Source organism: Festucalex cinctus, chromosome 15 (genome assembly GCF_051991245.1).
Source record: "Festucalex cinctus isolate MCC-2025b chromosome 15, RoL_Fcin_1.0, whole genome shotgun sequence".
NCBI lineage: Eukaryota > Metazoa > Chordata > Actinopteri > Syngnathiformes > Syngnathidae > Festucalex > Festucalex cinctus.
Window position 1 is genome coordinate 9677304 of NC_135425.1, and position 20681 is coordinate 9697984.

General features: G+C 39.6%; 2 protein-coding genes across 3 annotated transcripts in view; one reads left to right on the forward strand and one right to left on the reverse strand.

Moving 5' to 3' along the window:
• niban2a (niban apoptosis regulator 2a) overlaps positions 1-9594 on the reverse strand; it is a 40145-nt gene extending 30551 nt beyond the window's left edge. The window contains exons 1-2 of the mRNA XM_077496588.1: positions 9046-9594; positions 438-568 (exon numbers count right to left, since the gene is read on the reverse strand). Coding sequence (XP_077352714.1) covers positions 438-568; positions 9046-9100 — 186 coding nt within the window. The 5' untranslated portion in view covers positions 9101-9594. The remainder of the gene's footprint in view (positions 1-437; positions 569-9045) is intronic.
• Positions 9595-10119: 525 nt separating this feature from the next.
• The window catches only part of stxbp1a (syntaxin binding protein 1a), a 34471-nt gene continuing 23909 nt past the window's right edge, over positions 10120-20681 (forward strand). For both annotated transcript variants that reach the window (XM_077496589.1, XM_077496590.1), the window contains exons 1-4: positions 10120-10265; positions 18714-18763; positions 19748-19829; positions 19927-20003. In XM_077496589.1, coding sequence (XP_077352715.1) covers positions 10229-10265; positions 18714-18763; positions 19748-19829; positions 19927-20003 — 246 coding nt within the window. In that variant the 5' untranslated portion in view covers positions 10120-10228. The remainder of the gene's footprint in view (positions 10266-18713; positions 18764-19747; positions 19830-19926; positions 20004-20681) is intronic.

Here is a 20681-nt window from a genome sequence, read left to right on the forward strand (position 1 = left end):
TCTATTCACAAATTCATCCCTAATATATATTTTTAATTAATCGGCAGATTAATCTGTAATCGGCCTCAAAAAATGCATATCGGTCGGGCCCTACTACAAACTAGCATTAAGAGCTTAGTAAAGGCAGAAACTTAGACATGGCTCTTACATTATCGCATAAGCTGTGCATATGTGTTTCAAATTGTGAATACGAAAATTTCTATATGCTTGAAAGCATTAAACATGCTGTATCGTACAGAAAATAGTGCATAACCACGGACAATAAATAGTTAATTATCTGTGTAGTGTTGGAACAACACTACACATGGGGGAATGCTGTTTAACTGCATAGCCTTTAATTAGCCTGGTTGCTCGAGGGTTTCTTTGTGGTTTCGCCACCAAATGTTTTGGTGAAAAAAATGGAACTAAAATCATTCGGCTTGGATGTACGAACTTGCCTTCCTGTGTAGCAACTGTGATTGTGGCCCACCACCTCCTTCGATCTCATAGCGGACGCTGTTGAAGAGAGCGACTGCATACTGCTGCTTATACACGTCACTGAACTGTCTCATCACATCTCCGGTCTTCACTGGAGAAGGAGACAAAGACACACATAAAGATCAACACGTATCAGCATGATTGTTTCATGAATGTCCAACAATCAATTCTGGTTTTCCCACTTTAGCTTTCTTTTAATCAGCTCTTACTAAACTTTATATGAAAGAGATGGTGATAAACCAACCATAGATACACAGAAAACAATAACCACAGTACTCTCACCATTTTTTGTCCTCAATGTAATAGAAATATACATAGAAGAACATGTCTGTGTGGAATTTGCATGTTCTCTACTCCTGTTTCCTTCCACATCCCTAAAAAATGCTCCTTAGTATTTAAAGTGAATGGTTGTTACTATCTTTATGTTGCTTGTGGGTTACTGGCACAATACATGGTTTGTTATTGTTCAGATAAAAAAAATTAGCTAATTAACAGAGTTAGCAATTGAACTTAATATAATTTATCTGATTTAATTATTCCTAGTTTGCGTGACCACTTTGTTAGGCTCCAACACAACTTCCCCATCGGCCAATGAAACAAATCAACTGATGCAAACAAGGCTGTTTCAAACTTTGACTAATGACAGATACTGAAGAAATTACTCCAAAAACAGCAGCATTAATTATTATGAGTATTGAACGATGAAAAAGATATTACCGGAAATAAAAACAACCATTTTACCACTTTTGTACCTTTAAATAGTCACCCCCGACAAATATATCGGTTACTAAAATAATCGCTCTATCTAGCTTCATTAAAAGTCAAGATTTACTGAAAAAATATGCCAGCCTGTAGATATACTGTAAAATAAATGCACATAAATTAAATTTCCTCCTCAGGATCGTTATTGACTGTAAAATGCATGATTTGTACATTGTAAAGCTTGCCTCATACGATACCTATCGCTGCAATGTTATAGCTGATAATGATTTGACATGTATGACTGCCAACAAGGGAAGTTATGTTTTCATTGGCTGTTTGGCACATTTGATTAATTGCTAGCTTCCGAAAGTAAAACTCCAAACAAGAAGATTAAGACATGGATAAAATTTAATGTGCAGATTCAGTGTTAACAGACAGGTTGATTAATGTTTGACCACAACTCAGACTTGGAATTCTGGGGCACCTTCCAAATGCAAATAATAGTCTTTGTCAGTTGCAGCAGCACTAATTTGGAGACAAAGCAGCAGGACTATTTCTACTGATCAATCAAGCCCCATCACAGTTTCCATTCTTGACCCAGTTCTGCAATCTGCTGCCTCCAAGTCTTTTTCCTCAACAGTCCGTCCAAGAAACTACTGGAGGGGGGGATGTGTGTCTTTCCCATGTGAAAGCGTTGGAAAAACAGAATCGATGCGTTTGGCCCAGTCAGCAGCAGACAGTGTTTGACTGTGATACGTTTATGGAAGGAACAACAGGAAGAAGGGAGGTGACCTGAAGTCGGAAAAGCGCTGACAAGGCAGCACTGATGAGAGAAGAATGTGGAGGAGACAACAGCGACACCAGAACTTAATAAAAGCAGCATATACTCTATATATAGTACAGTGGAGATCTTCACAAAGAAGACTGGAAGACTGTTTGAGAAATACACAAATAGCTCTGACGGAAGGTTATTTTTGTTCCACTTCAAGCAGGCCAGTTTGGGAGCATTTTGTTAGATACTAGCAAGATGAAAACAATGCGCTGGGATACTGGTTAATGCTGCCTTATCCTTTTAAGAAAATTTGCTTTTTAAATGGCTGTGTATATGAAAGAATTTGAGAGCAGAATCCACCAGGTATGTGCGCCGTCATCTGCCATCCAGCCCAAAAATGCGTAAACTATTTTCCATTGGCTGCTTTTTTGTGCCAAAGCAAGCAAAAACATTCCAGTTCAGAGAACCAATATCATGTCTTAAAACCAAAGGAATCATGCTGCTAAAAGGAATAATTTATTGTGTGTAGTTCATACTACAAATTTCTCCATTTACTCAGAAAGCGTTTGATTGGTGTAAAGAGCACAGAAAGACATTAACTTCATTAGTGAACCTATCGAACTGAATTGATGACATGTTTTGTTCCAGGTCAGTCGTCCCAAAAATGGCACACTACACACATATTGTTATATGAAGACCTGTTCGGACACAGATGTGCAAAGTACTAAATTCATTCATAATTGTAATTCGTACATAGTAGTGATAGACCGATATGGTTTTTTCAAGGCCGATACCGATACAGATTATTTGTAGTCAAGTCGGCCGATAACCGATATTTCAAGCCGATATTCATTTGCAGTAAAATGGGGGGGAATTCTTTCAAACTATATATAATTTCTCACTGAGTAACAAATTCATGTGAATGTAGCTCATTTGGGGTTTTTGTTAGGGTTCGTAAAAACGTTTCAAAAAGATTTTCGCGGTGAAAAATTGTGTGAATATGTTCCAAATGTGTATTCGACAAATAAAAACTGACAGCGAACATCTTACAAATCCTGATGAAAACCCCAAATTCGCTACGTTCGCAAGTATTCCCTGCTCAGTGAGCTTTATCGGCCTTCAGATTCAAAAAATGGCCGATGCCGATATTTGTAAAAATGCCAAATATCGGCGCCGATAATCGGCCCGGCCGATTATCGGTCTATCCCTAGTACATAGATATTAAACTGCATAAGAATAACTCAAGCTTTCATGCGGCAGGGCTACAGCAATATCTATCCATGATTCTAGCCAAGAATATGTTTTCGGAAAAACTGAGAAAGATATCAATTAGAGGAATCACAGATGGCATGAGGGAGGAGCTTAGACTGAATAAACGACACTATCAGCGTTCTTTTGGGGGTCATGATTTTCTCAACTTCTCACTGTAAATCACGACTAACAGCAATTCTGGCAGAAGGAAACAGTACCAAGGGCACGACAATCCATCCAAAAAGTTTGAACTACATGACATTTAAATATACAGTATAGAAGAACACATGACATCTTTCAATTATTCTTTTACTGTGGTTTGGATATCTGCTTGGAAAAGTTCTCAACTGTGTTACCATGATTTCCAGACAATTCTGAAAAGTACTATTTGCACTGATGCTGACTGAAAATGCTAAATCAATAGTCAGGTCAGTTAACCAGTCGATACGACTGTACAAAATACAATATATGCCTCACTGTGTCCATACACATATTTGGCCACTAATTTACTCATAAGAGTTGGAAGTAACTGACCCACAACTAATTCTGACCCTGTTGTGACCATTATAATAATCTGATCTGACAAGACAACTATAATGAAGTTATGCAAGGGGAGCTCAACTCAACCGTTTCATAGAATACACACTTGCACAGTCTACCATAATCCACTTGGTTGCGTATTATTTTTTCACATTTGTATATTCATTTGCATTCATCAACATGAACCAAGCACATTTTCTTGTAACTTTGCATGCAACCATGCTGCTCTGGATGAAATTCTTGTATTCAAAAGTTCTGATCCAAAGTTCTGATACAACAATTCTAAAGCAAACATGTAGTATTGTGAATGTGTTGCAAGTGTTGTGTGTGGTAAATGGGAGGATCATCCTGTGAGAATGTGATTCGACAGCAAAGAATGAAGAAATCATACTCCCTAGAAGCAGGGACACAGACATGCATGCAAACAAAATGAATACTATTTTCAAAATGGAGGTTGTATGGGTCAAATTGCAGGAAGTTACATGAGGACAGAAACGGCTGTTTTCTCTTCTCCATCCTTGAATTCTTCATTTTAAATTTAAACTTTTCTGTTATTCACACTTACCGCTATTTATAAGTATTCGCCGTTTTAAGTAATCTGAAAATACACAGAAATATTTGTGGGCTGTCAAGTGCCTGAAATGGGTACTAAAACTCCAAGACATTAAGGTTACTCACATCAGGATTATGAACAAAGAAATTTTCAGAAAAGGCCCAACGACAAGAATATGAAATACTGCAGCATCGTCTAAACTAGAATCAAACATGCTGGGAGACTGATGGAAAAGCCGAAACAAAGCAAATGAAGAAAGAAAACACACAGGTTATTCCATCTTTCCACATCGGACAAAATATTAACTCGTCAAGTTGTCAATTTGCTCTTAAACGCAGATGCCGAAAAGCCAAAGCAGCTACCATAATTGTAAAGTCAAGGCCACAGTTCAGTGAGATGATCTGAGACCAGCAGTTCAATCTTGCAGCTTAACTGCATAGATCAACTTTCAGTCAAGACAACAGTATTTTTTCATCATCAACAACAAATATGTCACGTGAGGTCACCTGAGTCAAATGTATTCACATAGTGACATGAAAGCCAATAAAAGACATTTGGAGGTCTGGGATGAGATTAATATGACCTCAACTTTTGTTTCCGAGGTCAATCAGTCTGAATCGAAGAGGCTGATGATTGATGTTATTGGCCACCTTAAAACAGGAGGTGTTGATGACGTCAAGTTCGATTTGTAGCAGCCATAATTACATAACCTGCGCAATCCAATAGGCTGCAAGCAATTATGTGCGTCACTGTTTTTGAGAGCCCAGTGCTCCAATGACTAGAGCAGAGTAGCAGACGTTTATATTCAATATAGAGTATGTGAAAGTGAAATGGATATGTGGAAACTCAACTAACTGAATTCCCTTTCTTGTCATCACTTTGTCGAAGGGCACAGTCCGATAATCTTGGTGTTGTCGACTATCAATTTTCGGGTTGGGACATCTTTTCCACTGGACAGTAGCTACTCAGCTGAACAATCTACTATATTGTCAAAAGCATGCATTACCAGCTGCTGTTTCTTGGACTAAAAGCAGGTTGTTTTTACACAATACAGGTGACATACCACGACATGTTGCTCATTGGTCGAGGAGATTCAGCATTGCTGGGTCTTTGTAAAATTTGATGATACAGGGCTGGAATTTACACAAATGTTGACGCTAACATTAGCGTGCCCTGCGAAAATGTATTCGAGACATTAGCCATTTCTCAAATTGCATTCTTATAGCTTTGTGACCTCATGAAATATCAGTCGCCGCCCACATACTGTTCCAATTGAAAGTACGACTAAACCACGAGCACAAACATATACTCGGATGTTGTTCTTGTCAGCTAGCTTAAACCAAGGATGCATCGGCTAATAACTTGTGAAGGCTTGGCTAGGAAAACATCCTAAGACGCATTTTGTGCCGCTATCATGGAAATACATCAGAGTTGGGGGGTGGTATTTAACAAGTACACAGCTATTTCAATTTACAACTCTGTTCTTTAGAAGAACGCTGTCACGTACGGTCTTAGGAAGATCATATTTGGAGAATTCACAAGACTGTACTCTGCGTTCTTTATATGGAGAAACGTCCAATGCAGCCATATACTTGAAAATCTCCACTGCCGTCACCTCTGAAATTAAATTTGTTTCTTCATTGTGACCAACAGCCACACGCTGAGAAGTAAATACAGGAGATGATCCTCCTCTGCTATTGTTGTTTTTGTGAGTCTATTTCTGACAGATGCATTGAATGCAGTGCTGTTTTGGCAGTTCCCCCCGTGTGTCCAGCCTCATAAAACTGAGGCGTCTTGGTTGGCTCTCTGGCCGGTGGCCCCCGCGGTTGTGCCCTGGCGCTGCAGCAGCTTGGGGGACCTCACTCTGCTTCATCTATCCTTCCTTCCTGTCTTTCTTTAATTTTTCCTCTGGTCTCTTGAGATCTCCCGAATCTGTTGGAATTTACACGTATCTGGGGTTGGTGAAAGATTCTGGTTTTGTAACCCTGTAGGTGGTGTCTGATTGGTGTGGGATTTCACTTAGTTTCATCTTTCTTTTCTCTGATCCTTCCTCTGGTCTCTTGACAACTTCACAACTCTGGTGGAACTCTGAAGTATCCGGTTAAGGTGAAGGGTAAGGGAATTTTAATAGGTTTCAGGTGACTTAAAGTGCACAGACTCACATGCATACACAAAAAAAAAAAAAAAGAGCAATGATGTTGACATGTTGAATCGGCAAAGCCTGGTTCACACAAAGAGAATCGGGCTGTTTTTGTCCCAATATTTCCGACCAAGGACATCAAACGCCCAACAATCTTTTGTCTTATAAAATAATCTTCTAAGATTATCTTTCTATGTGAGATGCATTAAGGGTGGATTTGTCCCGATAATTGGGTCCAAAGCCAGTCGGGGCCGACAATCTTAAATAATGAACATGTTCAATATTTACGACAAAAATCTTAATGTCGGCGAGGACGCCGAGGTGCGCCTGCGCCACCAACTGTGACATCAAACGGAATGTACCCAATCAAGAGGCGCCCTAACTGAAAAAGACGGAAGTGCGAGTATACAAAAACAAGCATATCAGAGAAAGCATGTCCGACCAGAAGCACAAAGTCCGGTGGACTTCTACCATGGAGGACCAGCTCGTGGGAGAAGTAGTCCACAAACCACCATCGTTACTTCCAGTTCGTCGCATTTGTTGTTTTCCATGGTGTATCTCGTCGTTTCCAAGTTGTTTAAGTTTTTTTTTTTCCCCTCCGGATTTGATTAGATCACGTATAAATCACGCGAGGGGTCTCTCACGGGGGACTGGAATCTTGACCAGTGTTGAGATGATAATCTTTGTTTGTGAGGGAGCTGTGATGAGATTATCTGCACACCTTACACAATATGACAAAAGCTGTTAAATGCCCGATTTTTTATCTTTATGTGTGGCATCTGACAAAGATGAAAAATCTTTTAAGATTTGAAAAATCCTTATATGTGTACCAGGCTTAAGACTGTCGAATGAAATGAGCTCTCTCGCTCTTAAAAAAAAGGCCTAATAGCCCGAGTAATTATTTTAAGCTGTGAGAACAACTGCTTGATTGATACATGTTAAGGCACTGCTATGTCAGTTGAATGAACTGATCAACTGTGTGAATAACTGATGAACTCCTGATGTATTCTGCTTGTGCATGTTCTACTCTATTTGCCACCAGGGATGTACAGTCAGCGCAGGCAGCCTCCCCGCCCACACGTGTGGACTGACCAATAGTATAAATTTAAACAAACAAAAAAACAAAAACAAATTCCACACCAGCTCTTTGACGAGAGCCCTCACACAAGAATCATTGTTTGTTTGCCTTTGTACCGCCAATATATGTTTTATCACACATGTACTGCACATGCTGACATTCAACACTGTCATATTTAACAGACATATTTAGTCTTTCTGTTTGATTCAAAGTGCACGCTAGAGTCAAAAAGTACATTGCCTCTGCCAGCATGTGGCAGTACTGCATTCCATTGTGTTTGGCTCCAATAAAGTAATCAGAATTCAATGAATTCTTTGCCAGTTTGGACATAGATTGCTTTGTTAGAAACATCAGACATGCAGTTATAATATCAGGTTCATTGGTCAATTTATAATCTGGGCTTTCATAACATATTAAATATATAGGTGAGACCAAATGCTTAAAAAGAAATGATAAAAATAAAAATAATCAACAACATGACCTTGTATTAAATATTCATTTGCTTCCAAACCCCTTTGTACAACATGGAATTGAGTGACATATAATCAAAACCTTTTAAAACAAATGATTAAATTACGGACAAAACAGCCTAATCTTACTCATTAGGTCACAAATTTTTACTGGACAAGAAATAAAAAGCCAATACTAGTCCTGTAGCGAGCAAACACGACTGTACTTTAATGAAATGTAGCACAAGTGGTAGGGGATCGCATTGTTTTATATTAAAATGTCCGAGTACAGAGTAAAAATAAATAAATAAAAAAAATGCATGCAAAGAAAATAATATATTTTGTAGTATTGATGAACCATACTGCTCAAAAGTGCGAAGAGGAATCACTTTTTTTTTTTTTTTTTTTCTATGTCGTCTAAAAGCTTTCACGTCCAATCTTGGACTTCTAGCGATCGTAAAACGCTCTCCTAGTTGTTTATAGCCCAAACTACTGCCAAGCGCCCTCTTTCCGAGCGTGAGTCAAGACTCCGGCCTCTACACGTCTCCTCTGTTCCACTCAGACTCTACGCCTGGCTAGAATAAATCCCACAGAATGTACTGTCCACAGTGGCAGTTGGAGACCCAAATAGCAGCCACTACCAATTTATACAAACATGCTCCCCTTTGGGAAACCTACTTATTATGTCTGGGAAGAAGGCCCACAGCCGGTTGGGCAAAGCAACTCCCGTAAGCTTGAGCAGAACACTTCACTATCATGATAAAAGGTGACGCTTTTGTCGTGATACTACAAAAGGTGGCGACTAGTGACACTTGCTAGAAGGAATAATGTCATATACTACCGGAGCATGTTGATTTGTTTTGGGTGCGAAGAATAATATCAAAGTGACTAAAAAGTCCAAAGAAAAAAAAAAAAAAAAAAAAAAAAAGAGTAGCCTACATTTAAAGACATACTGTGCTGACATGCTACAACCACGAGCAACGTATTTGCTGGCAAATAACAAATATGTGACTCAAACAAAATGTCGTTGCCGTTTAGGCTTTGTGCCAAATTAGGTGTTGTTGAGGCACTCCCTCCTCATACCTGCAATCATCTCCCGCTTTCCTTCATCCAGGTGAGAGGAAACCACGTCCCCCATGGTTGCAGCAGAACCTCCAGTAACTCGGTCACAATCCGAACCGGGTACAAACGCGTAAATTCCTGGTCGAGTGTGACGTGACGACGAGATTCCCAAGTAGTAACACAATTATTCGACCTAAACCAGAATGCGAAAGTCTCCTCGAGAGTCGCGGGGCTGCTTCGGCGCTGCTGCTGTCTCTGCGAAGGTTTTGTTCCGAGCACTGGGCGAAGTGACAACACCCTGGCAGCGGGCGGGGACGAGAAGGAGGAGGAGGTGAACGTACGGTTCCGCTTCAGAAAGGCGGGACACACCTTCTGGAAGTCATCACTGGTCCAACGTGTTAAGGCGGCCTTGGCTTTGGGTGTGGCCACAACCTGCTAGGTTTCTTCACAATAATCAATAAATACTGTGTATACACTATTGTTTGAAGATGAGGCCACGAATACAACCTATATGATGATAAGATGTCATTACCCGCGTTTCTGGCTATAAATACACCATTGGTAATGTGTATTATACACGCTTCATGTTTATTCTGATTCATTTTGAAAATAAGGCTTTTTTATTTTTTTCTCTATGGAAGATGAATCGCAGCAATTTTTCTTCACCTACTGCCATGGCGATGCCTTGCTTATGCAGTAAGGTACATACTGCCCCCATGTGGACAATATTGCATATTACAAACACTCCAGCTAGTTCCTCTGTTATTTTCGGATCAGATTATGCATTTATTTGATATCCAACTATAGTGCGCTAGTTCTGTCACCAGTAGTAAAGGAATTTAGCATATAAGTCGAAAGACTAGGGCGAATAGCGCAATTTGTGGCTGGGTAGTTAACTACCACATTTCCCGTTCTAAATTCAAATTATAATTCACAAATATGTAACCAAGTATGTGTTCTATTATTAGGTCTTTTTTTTTTTTAAATGCATTTAAGCGTGTCAAATGAAAGGAGTCATTTTGCCTATTAAGACGCAGTATAGTCCAAACACCCCGATAGTGGTGCGCGCATGGCGGAAGGATACGTTCTGATGGCACCTTGTGAAGGCTCCTCCGCAGTGATGGGAGGAGGAGAACACCAGGAGGAGGAGGAGGAGGAGGAGAACTAGAGGGAGGAAGCACTCGACCCTACACTCGGCACCATCATGGCACCTATCGGATTAAAGGCGGTGGTCGGAGAGAGTAAGAATCTTTTATTATTCCGAATTAGCCTCAATGACTTTATGCGGGGCTGCGCTCTGATCTTATTATGCTTTTTTTTAATCGTTTGTAAGTAACTGGATGCAAGTGGTTGAGAAGGATGAGGATGACGGTGGTGCTGTTGACGTCTCGTAAATGCTGTAGCGAAGCACAGCAGTGAAAGTGATGGAAGTAACCCGCAGGAGGCTGTTGTGCTCGAGCGACGCCTATGCGCAAATGTCAAATTGGCTTCAGTGATCATATTCAGCTGATGACTGATGTAGAAATCCTGCTCTGACACGGTGGACAAACGCTCTCGGGCAAATAAGCACGCCCTTTTTAGCCTTTATCAGTGTTTAGCTCAGTGATGTAGTCGCATCACATCACTGCATCGTTCTGCCTGGATATTGGCCGACGAAAACAAGCTCATGTTTTGATTGGCTAATAATATGAGCAGTTATAATTCTATTGATCACTGTGTTATTTTAACTATATTCCCAGAGGTTCGTATTTTCGGCAGCGCCTCACCCCTGATGGAGGTAAAATGTACTTTACGCCCAAGGACTGGTACAAGCATCGGTCTGCTATGTTCATGGCGATGGTATCCAAGACAATTAAATTGCCTTTAATGGCCACTATGAAAACGATTGTCCGCAGTATATCCAAGAGAACCACAACATTTTGCATGTGTGTCACCACTTACAAGGCAGCCTTCGCTGCCAGTCCCAATTTAGAGTGTTTATTTATTCCGGAGAGGATGCTCCAGTAGTTTCTGTGTGTTGCTGATACAGGCCTAAATATGGAGGCGCAGTTTCATTCTCCTCCTGGGCCATGGATGTAAGTATTGGCGGTGTTGCCAGGACAAGTCTGGGATGATTAGGGCAAATATTTGTAATTGATTTGGGCATTTTTTGTCATATTCTTGTTTAAGTGCCCTTTCAAGTGGAAAATCAGGATTAGCATCATTTGCAATAATTTATGTTCTTGGTTTATGGGGTGCATAGGTCTGTATGATCACATTTTGCCGCACAGAGCTGTCATTTTACCACACCACAATTACTGTATTTTCATTTTTTGAACTAAATCATGCTTTCTGTTATAACAGAATTTTCCTTTTGTAAATTTGAAGCCATTGTTTAATTTGTATCACACACTACAGTATACTGGACTTCTTCTGGCATGCTTGAGGTGAAATTGTGTTTACCCTGAATCTCACAACATTGGCTGTAATATAAGTTTGTAAATAATAAGCCAGTCAACTGAAACACAATGCAAATGTCATGTCAAGGTGTGATGTCACTATCAAAATACTGCACCAGTAACACTGAGGTACCATGTAGTTACTCAAGGAGATTGGACTCATAAAATATCAAAATAACTTATTGAGAGAACCAGAGCCAAAAACCTGCATAAAATCAGATTGATTAAGTCTCTGTAACTTATACTTACACAATTGTGCAATTAAATAAAGGCAGGGTCTAAAAATGACTTATCACAGCTATGTAGAGGTATGGAATGCAGTGGGTGACACCTGCGCTTCGTGTGGCTGAGTTGAAGCTGGCCTGGGATTGGTGGAGGGGCCGAAAAGTGGGAGGGAGGGCCGAAGAACCATCATGGGTCCTTTCTGCAGCAATTGATGTCGAAGATGGGGACGGGGGATGGGCAGCGTGCAGCCAACGCTTTCATGACTCGATATGAGAGAGTGGAAAGAAAATGAGGCCAAGTGGGCAGAATCCAATCACTCAGCATGTGCTGCCAGATATGGCTATTATTTTTTATATTTGTGTATTAGATTTAAAGATTGTGGGGAACTACAGTTGTCAGTGTTAGTTACTGGATAACTGAAAAATGGCAGTTAGCAAATGGGAAAATAGCAAAGGAAATTGGCTGATGGCTGTTTTTCCTATTAGTATGTTTGCGTTGAAGTGTTAGTTTGTATATCTGTTAAAAATGTATGTGGATGATAATCGACTTAATACCCTTTATAGGGCCCTCACTCACTTGGAAATTCTGGTACACTCACACAATTGCGGTATCATTACCTTGTTGATTGACAGGGAGAAAATCGTACGAGTTTGCTGTTTAGTGAACAGCTAATATAAAAACCTTCCCTGCCTTCTGCATTCAGTCATATCTGTTTGAAAATGCAGGCAAGCAAGATGGCTTTTTGCTAAGAGAGGTACATTTTCATGATTGAAACTATCCTCATCATATGATTCCAAATCTCAACGTCTTTACAATGCAAAAGAGCAGCAAGGAATGATACGGTGTTGCACACATTCCAGTATTCTAAAGCTGTAAAATGACCTTGGAAACATCACCGAAGCACAGCAGCACACTCGTCTGGCTTCGGTGTCTGCTGCAGTGCCTGCAGCCCTCGGCCCTCTGTGAATCACGCACGCACAATAAATATACGGGTTGACTACACGCACACGCATACGTACATGGTCGCTATGGCTGCGGAAGACGAAGACCTGCATGACAGAGTTAGTTCTAAAACAGGCTTATAATTTAATGAAAGCTGTTTTACGCTGAGGGAGAGTGCTGCGTCAGAGCTGGCAGGCATCCTCCTCCCACGCTTCTCAGGCCCCCCCCCCACACACACACAAGCAAACTAACAACTAAATTGTTGGTATCCCTCTATTAAAGAAAGAAAAACATCTGACTAACGTGATATTAAATAAAAACAAAATACTGAAAATTATCCATTGAAAATCAGTCATTGCTTTTGAATTGGTGCTCAACAGAAGTATTTTTCAAAAACACACATGAAACAGACTTGGTTAACAAAGAAAAATCACCTTGGGTAGGAGTGTGCATTCAAGACAGCTTAGCTGTATTTTAAGAAGGTGTCGATATGCCACTTGACTGATTACAAGTTTGAAGACACCTGTGAAGCTAATTAGAGGGCACACCTTGACCATAAGGCCATATTCAGTCAAGGTGTGCCCTCTAATTAGCTTCACAGGTGTCTTCAAACTTGTAATCAGTCAAGTGGCATATCGACACCTTCTTAAAATAATCGCCTAAGTAATTTTTTAAGATTTTTCAGGAATCACATAAAATTAGTGATGGCAAAATGAAGCCCCGTAAAGCAGTGAAGCCCTGCAGGGAAATGCTTCACACACACGTCGGGGCTTCAAGATGATTCATTTCCTCGACTACGCCATCATGTGGACAGAAAAATGTATAACATGCTTGGTGCATGCAATAAAATGGTGGGGTGTAAATCATGCTCTAAATACAAAAGAATATATATTTGAAGAGTGTTTTAACATGAATTGTTCTGTGTTACTTTGTCTATGTTTGTGCTTATGCAACAAGTGAAAATGTGAAATCAGGAGGTAAAATAAAGTGCTTATTCATTTTTATTTAAAAACTATTTTTTCCGAAGTTTTTGGACTCAGGCGGTTTCTTTTTTTTGCAGAGAATTTCACCTGCTTTGGAAAAAAACTCTTTCACATGGTACTGATGAAGCAGGGGTGCATCGATATGAGATAGCAAGTTTGTATAGAATTAGACGCGTATATTTCTGTGATTCCCAGTACTGAAGGGGACTTTCAACTGTGAACAGAAAAATGTGAATTTTATGTGTTGTCACATTTAATTTTATTTTATTATTGGAATCTGTTAAAATAGTACCGTAATTACAGTGCATTACCTTCTGAGGTGAGATCTGCTCAAAGTGCTCCTAAACAAGGGAAAATCTCTTTCTTGCTGGTTCCATTGCAAAAAGAAGCTCGTCAAATCGAATGCCAAAAGCAAAAAAAGTAGCGCAAGAAGGGACCCGACACAAAAAGTGAAGGGGAATCCATAGCGTTTCTTTGCCGCTTTTATTTCGAACTACAGTCAAACCTAGCGAATCATTTCCTGAATCAGTCACGTGGTACACCTGCTTCGTGGGGCTTCAAACGTCACCACGTACGTCATCAACACACGCTTTGACACGCCGTTCATGAACCACTCATCTGCATTACTCGGCACACGCTTCAGGGATTCGACCCGAGAAGCACATCACTACATAAAATTGAACCATTTGCATCTTGAAGAGATAATTTACAAAAAAGAGAGAGAGAGAGCGTTGGGCAATTATTTTAATACTGCCAAACGTTATCCAAAAAGACAACCCCTAGAGTGCCAGTCGATTTTGAGCATTTTCACTCATTCTTCAAGGCAAAAAGAACATTGAGTGCTATGACTACGTGAGCATGTTATATAACATATGTAGGTTTATATGATTCTTATCTACCTTATTCAATTATTTACTAATCACCATTTGAAAATAGGTAATTTGAGTGACACCAAGCTATAATGGAAAAATAAGGAGAAAACAAGCTTTTTGTGAAAAGATAAATTTCTGCACAACAGCGACCTTGACACTAATTTATTTCGTGACACTCTGTGAATTAATTTAATGTGACAAACACTTTGATCATTCACGACATTCTTTTTTTTTTTTCATCACGACATTCTTGAAAAGATCCGCCATGTTGTCATGATTGAAAATAGATACAATGCTGCCATCTGCTGCCCACAGTTAATGGGTGTTTTTTATTTGTTTATCTTATTCATGAAACCAGAGCTGCCCAAGACGTTGCGCTGCCCATTGAACGCCCCAAGGCAGTTGACGTCAGTTGACGTTAATGGCGATTCTCGTTGGGATTTCCGTTAACGTCAAAGAGTACTGTTATTTATTTATTTATTTATTTATTTATTTATTTATTTATTCATTCATTCATTCATTCATTCATACTTTTCTCATTATCACTGTGGTTTTTTTGAGGGGTACCAACAATTTTGACCACATACTGTATGTATCGCACATCTCGAAATGCTTATTGGCTATGCCATGCAATAAGTCCCTCCCTCAGTCTGTTGCCGTGGCAGACTGTGTGCGAAAGCAATCAACAAACAACTGTAGGAAATGTTTGTATTGATTTCTTCTGAGTTTTTTGTGCAAAATGATAATTTAAAGCCGTACATCCAATAAATGAACAGTTCCGTGTATTTATAAAAATGTCCTTGCTTTACATAATACATAATTCTGTGACAGTATTGTTGAGAGGGAAAAAAACATGTCAGAGTGAAATAGAAGCTGAGGTATCCTTGCTGTTAGCATCTGGGGAATGAAAATACATTGAAAAAAAACCCCATTCGTATGACTTAAAACCTTTTAATCTTTCACATAATCCCATCCATCCATTTTCTTAACCGCTTGCTCCTCACAAGGGTTGCAGGGGGTGCTGGAGCTGATCCCAGCTGGCTTCGGGCAGTAGACGGGGTACACCCTGAACTGGTTGCCAGCCAATCGCAGCACATAATCCCATAAATGTCATATTTTCCCTATTACAGTGCTGTTCTATTAGTATGAAAATAAACTGTCTATTTAATTTTATCCAGGATTTTGGCCGAGCAGCTATCAAATGCAGTCACTAATTTTCAAAACACTTCACAGATCACCCCGATGTAAAATGTTATGAATGTAAATTAAACCATGTATTATAGCTATGATGACTATTGTCTTGCGATTGTGCCATGCTGAAAGTGTCTGTTTCTTTAATATTAACACTGTCACGTGTGAACGTCGTCTCTTGAAGGTGAAAGTCCCTGAAGGGAGCAGCATTTGTGGAGGCAAGGCTGAGGGTTCAACTGTGCATGAGCCAGTAATATCTTACCACTTATTTTTGCGGTCAACATTAGAGCGTAGTTAATTGTGTAAAAATGACATAAATAATTGCTACATGATTGAATTTTTGCTCTCCATTTGCATAAAGAGAGGATGCTACCTATATGGTTTTTGTTTTCTTCTTTCTTTTGTTGTCTTCCCTGATCGCTTTGCATCATATCTTCAATATAGTGGAAGCTGTCAGTTATGCTTTAAAGTTGTTATCAATTGCTAACAAAACAAACAAAACAGTTGGCCATTGTTATTGTTTTCTTGAAGGTTCAACTGTAAAGATGTGTATCCTGTTAAACTGGACATGACAGAGATTATAAGGCTTTTGTGTGCATGTGTGTGTGCTTGGTTGACACAGCTGTTGCACTGTGTTTGATCAGGTCCCTTCCCCTTTGTCGAACTGGTGCTTTTCTTTATACTGTAGTTCAAACTACTATCGGGACATCAAGGGTACAAATGACATTATTAATGTCTCCTTGTGACATGTCCAGATGCTTTGTTTTCAACTCCTAAAGTGTTTTCTTGAGATTCATACAATTTGGAGAAGTTCAACTGACTCTGTCAATAGCATACAGTCGACAATGTTGCAGACTGCAGAGTAGTACAAATATGTGATCAGTGAAAATGAAATTGTGCTCTTATTCTTCCACATATGTATGGAATCTAAATCTGTACAGCATTTGCAATATCCCAGTATAGTGGCAGTTTTTCTTCTACGTTTATCAGTGACACTATATCAGCAAAGACTGAGGAAACATTAGCTCCAGAAGAGGAAAAGGGGGAACGAGTGACGGATGGCCCCTTTGTTTGTGGAAGTGTCTCATCCTGTGGTACTGGAGCCGCTCATTCTTGGAAAAACAAGTCACATTTTTAGAGACAAAAAAGTTGCTGTTTGTTGTGGGTCAGTATTTGGTTTTATTTTATTGATTTATTTATTTGCTAGATGTGAACTTGGACTGTTGTCCTGACAAAACAGGTTAAGAGCATTTGTGTTATTTAGTGAGAATTATACTGTGTACAGTACTATGTTGGCACCATTCCAGGATCACCTCTCCCACAGGAGGTCAGATACAGTTCCTGTGACTCACAAGAGGCCTGCTGCCCAGAGTCTGCCAAATCCTGCTCTGCCCCTTGTTGCACTTTCTCTGTTTGTTGCCATTTGTACTAAAATGAACCAATCAATTTTCAGGGAAATATTAGTTAGTTTGTAGAAAAGCTGTTGCTTTGAAATATTTTTAAGAGATATAGACCTGAAGGGTATTATGATCACAGACATTTCATCCAGTTTCAAGACTTGATGGCTTGAAACGGATAAATGCTAAAATGGTTAGGACAAGGGTTGAGCCATTTCAATTGACACTGGATTGCGCTTATTAACGTGACTTTATTAGGGTTTCATGTGCAAATCAGGACTAATTGCTCCTACACTCTAAAAACATATTGGTCAAATCTACCCCCCCAAAAAGGGGGGTTAAATTTGATCAATCTAGTTGGTAGTTTATGTGTCCGACAGATCCTTTGGTTAAAACAACCGCTCTCGAATGGTGGGTGTTATATATATTGGTGATTGGGCCAACCAATACAAATTGGTCATTCTGACTAAGATATTTGTTAATCTGTGTTAGAGGCTGACATTTTTCAGGAATCTGAAAAATGTACCACTGGTTGTCACATCCACCTAAGAGGGGAAAAATATGTTCTCCACATTTGACCCATCCACTGAGGGAGCAGTAGCAGGGGATGCATTCAAGAATCATTTGGTGATCTAAGCCCCCAATTCCAACCCATACTATTAAAACCCAAGCCGGGAGAGTTGAATTGGTCCCATTTTTGTAGTCTTTTGGTATGATCCAGCCAAGCATTGAACCCACAACCTCCCAGTCTCAGGGTTGACACTCTACCACTAGGCCATGGAGCTGGTCACAGTGACCAAAATAGACACACATTTCTATTTTTAAATACTATATATATTTGTATTTTTATGTAATCATCAAATACATTTAGAATACAATAAATATATTTCCAAGTGATCTAGCTAGACTTTTTCTAATGTAACCAATTTCACTGCTGAACTCATTTGCTCCCAAAGACGTATTTATACTTTTTTTTTTTTTTTAACTGAACTGAAGAAAACACTTGAAGCAATGTTAGTTAATACAAAAACGGCCAGCAGGTGGCAGCAGAGTATAAGCGATCAACCAGGGCCATGTTGCAAAAACTCTTTCCCAAACTTTTTTTTTAGGCAGATTTGTGATGAAACGCTGTATTCTAATGCTAATTGCTGCAAACCGGAAACAGATAGAAATCTACTTTTTTTTTTTTCCCCCGATGAAAGAAGAGATGCTAATCTTTCTTTATATTCTGTAGGCCTTGCAGAAGCAGTCAAAATCCAGTAAAGGGGGTTGCTTCAGTGAAAATGGCTGGGAGTGAATGAGTTAATCACCCGAAATGGTCAATGTCTGATCAATCTATTGGTTAATCAAGGCATTATGTACTTAAACTACTATATTGGTAGTTTTTTGTTTTCTTTTCTTTAACCTATCCATTTTTAGAGTGTAACTTATCCCTTGTATTTACCTCGGTGATTGCAACCATGCTTCTTTGAATGTCCTTTTTAAAATAGTACATTTTATAGCAAGCTGTAATCGCCCCATTATGTGTGTCATTCTTTTTTTCCCCTTAGCCCAAGATTCAGTTTAAGGTTATATGACAAGTGCTGTACTGTGCCTGTAGATTGTGCAGTATTTTAATTTAGAGCTTTCTTTCTGTTGCAGAAATTATGAATGATGTCATCAAGAAGGTGAAGAAGAAGGGAGAATGGAAGGTGAGTTACGTTCATTTCGATACAATGCCCGCAGTAAGATTGTCCTCCTTGGCCACTATGAAAACATTTTATTACCCACTATGTTCATAGATTAGAATGTCCATTGTGACTATAGTCACATTCTAATCTATGCCACAGTATACTGTGGCATCTCCATTCTGACTACACTAAACTGTGGTGACCATTGAACAACATTCCCAACAACTTCCGTGTATAATCCAGACAACATTAATTATTATATACAGTAATTGATTTATTTGAGCTCTCTAGTTGGCTGGGGAACAGTGATTAATAAATAATTAATAAATCATTTTTGCACAAACACTAACAAGTCATGTGACACCGGGGAGGAAAAATAGCTTATTGGTCCCAGTTTGGACATACTGAGGGGTGTTCTCATTTTTGTTACCAACAGTTTGGAAATGAATGGCTGTATGTTGCATTATTCTGAACAGTGACTACTTCACATGTAAAAACATGTCATTTCTTCTTCACTGTTGTCCCATGAAAAAAATTCAATAACAAAAATGTGAGGAATGTACTCATTTTTGTGAGACACAACAATGCCACTGCAACATCCACAAAGATGTCCCTAAAATATCTCTAACATAACACATCCTCCGCTGTGAGAGTTCAACGTCTGTCTGTCCCTACAATGTCCTCAATGATGTAAACACTATCCATTATTCTTTAACTCTTGCAAGACTGTAGAAAACAACAGGAACTGCACACAAATGGCACATCATGTTTGACAAATGTCAATGCAAAGATGTCTTAGCTGACTGGACTTGTGGTTAGCTCATCTCCCTTCTAGTTTTGAGGTTCTGGGTTCAGATCTCAACTCTGGGCTTCCTGCATGGAGTTTGAATGTTCATCCAAATGTTTCTCATCTAAAGACAGCTGTGATAGGTTCCAGAGACAAATGCTACAGAAAATGGATTGTCGTATTATTGCAACTTTAAATGCGATCTCTTCTGTTTCCAGGCCCTGATTGTGGACCAGCTCAGCATGAGGATGTTGTCTTCTTGTTGCAAGATGACAGACATCATGACAGAGGGCATCACCAGTAAGTGAAATAACATGTTTGCATTTGGCGCTGTACTATATGTGAACTTCTGCCTGTGCAAGTGGTATGTCAACATTTTTCTTTATCCTCCGCGTAGTTGTGGAGGACATCAACAAGCGACGAGAGCCTCTTCCCAGCCTAGAGGCCATTTTTCTGATTACACCTACAGAGAAGGTGATCGTACACATACTCTCTCTCCTCTTTCTCCTCCATCCTAAAAGAGGTTTGGCACGGCAATTCTATACTGCAATATGGTTTCACAATTCCCTTTGATTATGTCTCAGTATCACTAATTTAAAATGATAAACACTATACATTGTTCTCTTTCACTGTAATAGCATGTAATCAATCCAATCTAAAGCTAAGCACATGATTACTACCCCATAATACTCATGTAATAATGCATTGTATATGTCAGGTAGTGGTGGTGGTGCAGGACCTCAGTGCAGGTAGGCTTAAGCGAGGAGGCAGAGGATGAAGTCAAAAATATTTCATAAACAAAATGAGGAGGCAAAATGAGGTGCAAACTATGAAAACACAACAACAAAGTCCAAAAGGGGTAAGCGAGACAAGACAAAGACGTGGAGAAACAACAGCAGCATGACATGGGGTCGGTCGCAAGTTAGCAGCAACAACAATGGACTAACAAGAACTGAACCGAAAACAGGAGACTAATGCTGGATTCGAAGATGTTTTTCCAAGTTCAAACCAGGAAGTGTGTACGGGAACGCCCCCTTGAACTCGGAAATTCCACTTGCGAAGTCGGAAGAAAAAAAGGACCCCGACTTCACCGGCGGACTACAATGTGAGGTCAATCCGAATGGCAAAACACAATTTACTCAAATATAAAAC